General features: G+C 40.0%; 1 protein-coding gene across 1 annotated transcript in view; it reads right to left on the bottom strand.

Annotated features, from left to right (window-relative positions):
• The window catches only part of LOC103809633 (band 4.1-like protein 3), a gene marked incomplete at its 3' end in the record, with an annotated part of 41,890 nt that overhangs the window by 3,184 nt on the left and 31,570 nt on the right, over positions 1–7,136 (bottom strand). The window contains exons 7-9 of the mRNA XM_009082489.1: positions 6,520–6,607; positions 2,823–2,975; positions 625–722 (exon numbers count right to left, since the gene is read on the bottom strand). Coding sequence (XP_009080737.1) covers positions 625–722; positions 2,823–2,975; positions 6,520–6,607 — 339 coding nt within the window. The remainder of the gene's footprint in view (positions 1–624; positions 723–2,822; positions 2,976–6,519; positions 6,608–7,136) is intronic.

Below are 7,136 nucleotides of genomic sequence, written 5' to 3'. Positions count from 1 at the left end.
TTCACACTGTTGAAAATCTCAGCTTTTTCGGTTCCCCTTGTTAATTATCTCTTCACTGACTATTCTGGCACAAACTGATTACAGCATTTATTCCACTATCCCAAACTTCTCATGTCTTCTTAAATGTTAAAAGCATAGCTGCAAAATTCCTCAGGAATACAAAAATTACAGCTATGGATTGGGTATTCTGGATGATCAAAATATACACCACCTAATACTGCCTGTACTTTCACATGTAATTAAATAAACCCAACCTTTTTCTTTTCAAACTCTTACCCACATCCCCCAGCAACCTTCCATATAAGTTGTTCTCCCTATACAAGCTTATGTGCAGAAGTGCAGCAGAGTCCACCTCTTTAATTATAGTGTCTGACAGTATCATGGCACAGATAAAGCAAAATGATTAATTAGGACCATATGGTGATTTTAAACAGTGTCTCTCTGACATAGTATGAATAATTTGGGTGCAACATTTCAAATTTTGAAGAAGCAATAACCTTCTCTTTTTGCTCAGAGATCCCTCATGATCAAAAAATTTGATTTGAAGGGTTTTGTCTCTGCTGACAGAATTGATCTTTTCTGTTGTGCTTTATATCACATCTTTAGGAAAAGAAATCCACATACCTGAAAAATGTATGGTGTTCAACACACACTTTCCATAAGCGCTTTGCAGCACGATGATTTGGCAACTTAAACCCAATAGTGCTTTCAAACTGCTCAAACTAGGTAGGAAAAAAGAATAAGTATGTTTTTGATGCTGTGCATCTATTTTTAGACAGTGTACACAGGTTCATCTTCATTTCCTCTGTCTGTATCATCTCATCGCAAGGGTGAATGCATATGTGAATGTATATAACTACGTATATACATATCCTACAGACTACTGTCTGTGAAAGAAGCTGTGAGTGATAATCAATGGCAACCTTTGAAGAGCTTTTTTGGAGGGAAACACAGATAATGAGCAAGAGATTTTTGATGGTGACAGTGAAGTTTTATGCCCTACAGTAACAAAGAGATCAGTTAAGACTTGGAAGACATCTGAGAAAAACATAATTTAAGTGTTTTAACCCTGTTGAATTAATTTCACCAGTTTAAACTACCGTGGGAAACCTGGTAATACCTGGAGGGGAGCAACTGTCCCCAGGGACTGATTTGGTTTCACACAGCCTTAGATTAAGGAAATTTACAGTAAAAGAACTACAGTTGTAAATCACAGTGTTTTTAGCTAATTTTTCTTCAGAGGAGGATGAGACAAAGACAGGTAATAGAAAAGAGTTGTGTGGGAATACTAAGAGACCTTTTTAAGTAGTGCAGCACATTTATATATTGCAGATGCAAAAACTGTGCCAGCTACATCTGCTGTAACATGTTGATGGCTACATGCAGATAGCTGAGTAGGTGAAATAGAATTGCTGTGATCAGGGAAAGGTAGGCAGAAGGGCACATGTAAGGAAGCCTGGATCCCTCTGGGAAGCTGACAAAGAAACAAGGCAGGAAACAGCAAAACAATAAAGATGACACATGGGATGGTGAATCACATTATCATCAAATGCAATTTTGGAAGAGGCTGCATTGATTATTTTGCATATGGAACTATGACCTGGTCACAGGACACTGTATGACGACCAGCAGAGCTCAACAGGGCTTCAGTGGTGAAAAGCTTCAGTGCAGGCATTGGGAACATCAATGGCTATTTGTCTGGGTTTTTTTAAAATCAAACTCAAGACCGGGAATTTGGTTACCAAAGCTGTGTGTGCTGAGGGGCAGGAGATGTAGATTTGTAGATTTTGGTTTAAGATTCTAAAATAAAAGCTCAGGCTCAGAGGTGGGGGGCCCCAGCAGAGTTCCCAGGTCAACTGTGAAGTCAGTCCTGGAGACATTGGCTTGGGACCCCCAGCTGCCATGCTGCATTAAGGCAGCAATGCCAGTCCTCATCCAGGTGATTTCTGTCCTGCTGTACAGCTCCACACTCTAATGGGTATGAGGTTTTGTTCTATCACAGACCAATTATTGTACCACCATTTGAAATGGAGACCTTCCTTCACCTGTGATGATCCTGAATTTGTCCTGGGTTACCATCTTATAGGCCAGGGTTGGACAGGGCTTTGCACAGCCTGGTCTAGAGGAAGGTGTCCCTGCCCATGGCAGGTGGGTTGGAACTAGATGATCGTTAAGGTCCCTTCCAACCCAAAGCATTCCATGACTCTACGATTTCTGGGTGTGTGTACGCTCAGCCCGTGTGGTTGGTATTTGCTACGCATCCGGCTGAGCCACGAGAGGGCACTCACTGTACGAGGTTTCCCATCCCCTTCTCCAGAGCCAGAAGACGAGTTCCTGCAGGCCTGGGAGGGCTGATGTGTGTAGCTACCAAAAATGCCTGACTATGGATTTCTGCTCCTATTCTAAATGTCTGATATGCTTATAAAATTTGGTATGGCCTGTCTACATCTCTTAGTGGTTAAGATAAATAGATGTCAATTTAATATACACCATGACAGAGGATAACAAGCTCTCCATGAATAAGCAATATGTTACTTAAATTCCCAAAGTATTCATAAGATGGATGAGCTTTTTATGTGCAGATGGCCATATTTATTCTTTATGTTAGTTCATGGATGTAAAAAGAAAAATACCAAAGAGGTTTTTTTACCTGTATTTAAAAGAAATACTGTACCTATCCTTTCTAAGGAAATCAGCAAAAATTTAAAAATATAAATGGAATGTTAAATAAAGGCTTTTAAGACATGGCAAATCAAAAAGTTAATGATAACTTTGGTTTTTTGAAGAGGTTCATTCACTAAAGAGTGTCAGGATGACCTTACCTCCCCTGGTCGGATTTTGATGTAGAAGTTGTTCCTCTTGTAGGAAATTTTCAGCACCTTTGGCCAGGCAAATCTATTTATTCTGAGTCTGTCTCGATATATTAAGAGTCCACTTGCACAGACTCCTAGCATGATTTCCACTCCTTCAGAATCCTGGAAAAGTAAGCAATGCACTTTGTTGAGTATTTTCCTCCCTATATCCTGCAGTGCTACAAATTCCTGTATCCTGTGTTTCTATCTGAGCTATGTCTTTTTAATGCATCAGCTGTAGTGACCTGATTTCTGAGCAGTACCCTACTCACTGAATGCATTCATGCAAGTAATAGTAAGGTTGGGCAGGGTGAAAGAAACTAAGGTTTGCCAACGTTTCCTTATATTTTAGAAAGACTCAAAGGGAGGAGGGAAAATTTAGATGTTCTTAAAGGAATTATATCAATCATACAGCAAAATTTTATTAGCATGATAAAAAAAGGATTATTAGCATAAATACTTGATTGAAGGTATGTAGGCCAGCGTACAAATTTACTTCTGCTGGTATCACTCATCTCCATGACTAAGCCTCATGAATCCTTAGACTGATTTTTTTTCTGTAGTTTGCTCATCTTGGCTTTAGTAGGTTTGCTACTTTCTTGAACGCTGTTGTGCTTACAGTCAGTGTTTTCATTTTGAAATACCCAGTGGGCAGGAAGTTGGGCATTTGGACCAGAGAGATTATTTTTAAGAAGTATATGACTGTGCCTGTGCTATAAAACCAATGCCTGACAGGAAAGCTGTAGGTCACACACATTAGCACTACCAAAGATTTGGCCACAATCTTACCAGAATCTATCCATAAATATGCATTTTTTTAAATAAGAAGTATATATTTTGTCTTTCCTTTAGAAGCCTTCAAATAGTCTAAAACCAATCTTCACTGTTTGTTATCACCACTAGTCTGCATAATTCTGCTGTTTTCATTTAGCTAAGTACTAGTAGTGCTGGAGAAAAGAAGAATCCACCTTAAAGCACTGAGTTCTTCAGGAATTATTTTCAAATAACTTAAAGTTACAAAAGCCTGACAGCAGGAGCTATGATGTACCCTATAAAAATCATGAAATGAATTCATCATTTCCCTCTCATTTTCCCAACTTGCCATCTTTTAGGTACATGGTGAAAATCTGATTATATTTTAAGATGAACACGCATGGTCAGTCATGGTGAAAAGGCTATGGCACAGCTTGAAATAATAATAAAAAAGGTATAAAATCACAACATAGAAATAGTGCCACAAAGTCACTCCAGTGATAGAAAACATCCCAATAGAGGATACATGTTCCAACAATGATGGTGTCACCCTTAAAGGTAGATTTTTTTCTAAAAAAAGCTCTTGTGTGATATCATTGTCAGGTATTACAGAAGAGATGAAGCCAACCTTTTTGCAGTGGACAGTTTCACAGTTTCCTAAGCAAAGAGTAATGTCTAAATACAGTGAGTACCTTTTGAAAAAGAAAGTCTCAATGCCAGTAATCCCACTGCCTGGTGAATGCCTGAAATGCAGGCACGTTCACACATGGCACATAGCTGCAGGTGCAAGGGGCTCCTTCCTTTGATACCGTATCTAAAAAGCTTGTAGAGAAATGCCTTCTTCCCTCACCTCCACCCTTGCAGCAAATCTAGGTTTTTTCAAAACTTCTGTTACTTGTCAGTGTCACAGATTGGTTTTCAATGTGATACTATTGGTGCAAAACAAAACCTGAATAAAACAATTTGGCTTTTATCAGGAGCAATGTGGCTGCATGGAACAGAAAACTGTTAGCTGTGACATCTGAGGCACAAGTCGCTGGGCTGTACTCAAAACCCACATTTGCAGCTCTGCCCACAAGTGGGGCTCATCCTCAGAGTGGTGACAGCCCAGAGGACAAATCTGTCTATTTGAATACATTTTTTATCATAGCCTTGTGTTGGGTAACTGAGAACTAGTTCTAACAGCAGCTGGAGAGTCCAGCATCTGTCAAACACCTAAGATATTGGCACAGACTTAAAGAATTGACATTTATAAAGAGACATCTGCCACATCATGACTTCCAAAAGGCATTCATAGAGATACTTGTCCCCTAGCCTGACACCATGAGATTTCACTGGCAGACCTAATTAAAACCAAAAACTCTCACACAGAGTCCACTTTTCCACCTTCAGCTCAGTTTCCAACATTACTCTTGCATTTCTTAACCCACAGACACACATTAGTTTGGTTACCATTGCAGCTTCTCTAAATCATAAGCATCACTTTAGAGAGAGATTGGCTTGTCTACCAACTTCTCCTGCTTGGAGCCTTTCCATATGATAAAAAGAAGAGAAAACCAGGATACTAATATTTTTAATAGAAAAAATAAAATCAAATGGTTATCTCAGAATGTCCTGTCTTAAACCTCACAGCCTTTCTCCAGTATCTTGAAAAAAATACGTAGGCCTTAATGCTGTGCAATGTTAAATCTTCAGTAACAAAGCCTGTAAGATATTTAAGAACATGAATCCACTTTGTTGCTGGTTTGTGGATTTCTTAGTGTTGGGAAAAAAGCTACCAACTGACATTTGCCAATCCGTTTCTCTCTGCTCCAAATGTGCCTGAAGACTTTGTGCCTATCTGCAAGACACAGGGAAGGCAGCAGCATGCCTCCTGGTTGACTGCTGCCCGTTGAGCCATACCCAGATTTTTCATTTTCAGTGAAGGCAATTAACAGAACACAAAAGATTGCCTTGAATTCTGTAACACACATGCACAGCTCCTACAAAATGCCCCAGGGACACGGTTGCAGGCTCTTTCAAGATCCAAGCTTCAAATTTATCTCAGTTCTTGAAAGGATCTGCTGCAACACAAAAACAGGCTCACAATAATTTGACCTTTACAGAAAATGCAGTGCTCTCCACAGGGCAGAATTCTTTGGTTCAGCACTCATTTGCCAAGGACGCTTGATAACCTCAAAAATGTTAAATGCATCAGCCTTACTCAGAAGAGTGAATAAAAAAATAGTAATTATTTATTTGGGAAAAAAATCCCACTCCAAAACACCAAAAATCTGACAAGCAACACAAGGGTAGTAGGTGGCTCTCCCAAGCCACAGGAAGATTGACTGTTTTATTCATAACTTAACCTGCTGATGATTAGAGAAACTACGTGATCATGGGAAGGTGTTTCCATGAGAATTACTGTCCTTCCCATCAACTGCAATGACCACACTTCAGAAGAGAGACAAGCTGCTGTCTCCCCATTGCTATCAATCTGATTAGGTTTCCAGCACAACCAAATAATTGCTTGGAAGTTCTTTGCAGCATTAGAAATGATCTGCTTATCTAGTTAAGATAGAATAGTTGACCTTATTAAATTGGAAAATGCAGCTGAATGAAATGACAACTGATCACTCTCTGGACAGCTTCTAATATCCTTCTTTATTACCCCACCCATTCAGTAATTTCCCCAAGGATTTGGCTGCTTAATCAACATGAAAGGTTGATGCGCAACATCTTTGAATCTATAGAGTAAGTTATGTTACAGTTACAAGACATATTTATGTTTATCCCATGAGTCACCTTTTGTCACGTTGACACATGATTTATCCCACAAAACACCCACCTCAAAAATATGAGAAAGAATAAATCAAGGAGTCCAAGTACTATGCCACAGTAGAAATATGGCTGGTGACAGAACCAAAGCACATACCTTGGCATGATGGAGATCTACTCCATACATTGATAGTTTTTTGGCATTCTCCAGGAAATGCATCTCAGCCTCTGCAGGAGTCATTCCCCTGCGGAAAGCAACCAGTTCAAGCATAAATGTTAAGGAAACAGAAACCCAAATAAAATCCAGCAGCTGGATTTTCAGCCTGTCAGAACGACAGCCATACCCCTCAGGTAGCTGGGTACCTAGTGGAGCCAAAGCTCTGGTGCAGACCCTATTAACTTTCATGATGCCAAGCTCTTGTCTATCCAGAGAGAGGAGTCTTGTCTGAAAAACAGTAAGTATATAGGGGCAGATTTTAACAGCTCTTCAACCAGGTTGGAAGAGACCTCAAAGATCATCCAGTCCAACCCTACCATTGTTACTAGACCATGGCACTAAGTGCCATATCCAGTCTCGTCTTGAAAACCTCCAGGGATGGTGAATCCACCACCTCCCCGGGCAGCCCATTCCAATGCCTGATAACTCTTTCTGTAAAAAATCTTCTCCTAATATATAACCTAAATCTCCCCTGGCAGAGCTTGAGTCTGTGCCCTCTTGTCCTACTGCTAATTGCCTGGGAGAAGAGACCAACCCCCACCTGACTCCAACCTCCT

This window comes from Acanthisitta chloris, unplaced genomic scaffold (assembly GCF_000695815.1).
Source record: "Acanthisitta chloris isolate BGI_N310 unplaced genomic scaffold, ASM69581v1 scaffold11309, whole genome shotgun sequence".
Lineage (NCBI taxonomy): Eukaryota > Metazoa > Chordata > Aves > Passeriformes > Acanthisittidae > Acanthisitta > Acanthisitta chloris.
Note: the sequence above shows the minus strand (reverse complement) of the source record. Positions and strands in the feature narration are given on the sequence as shown.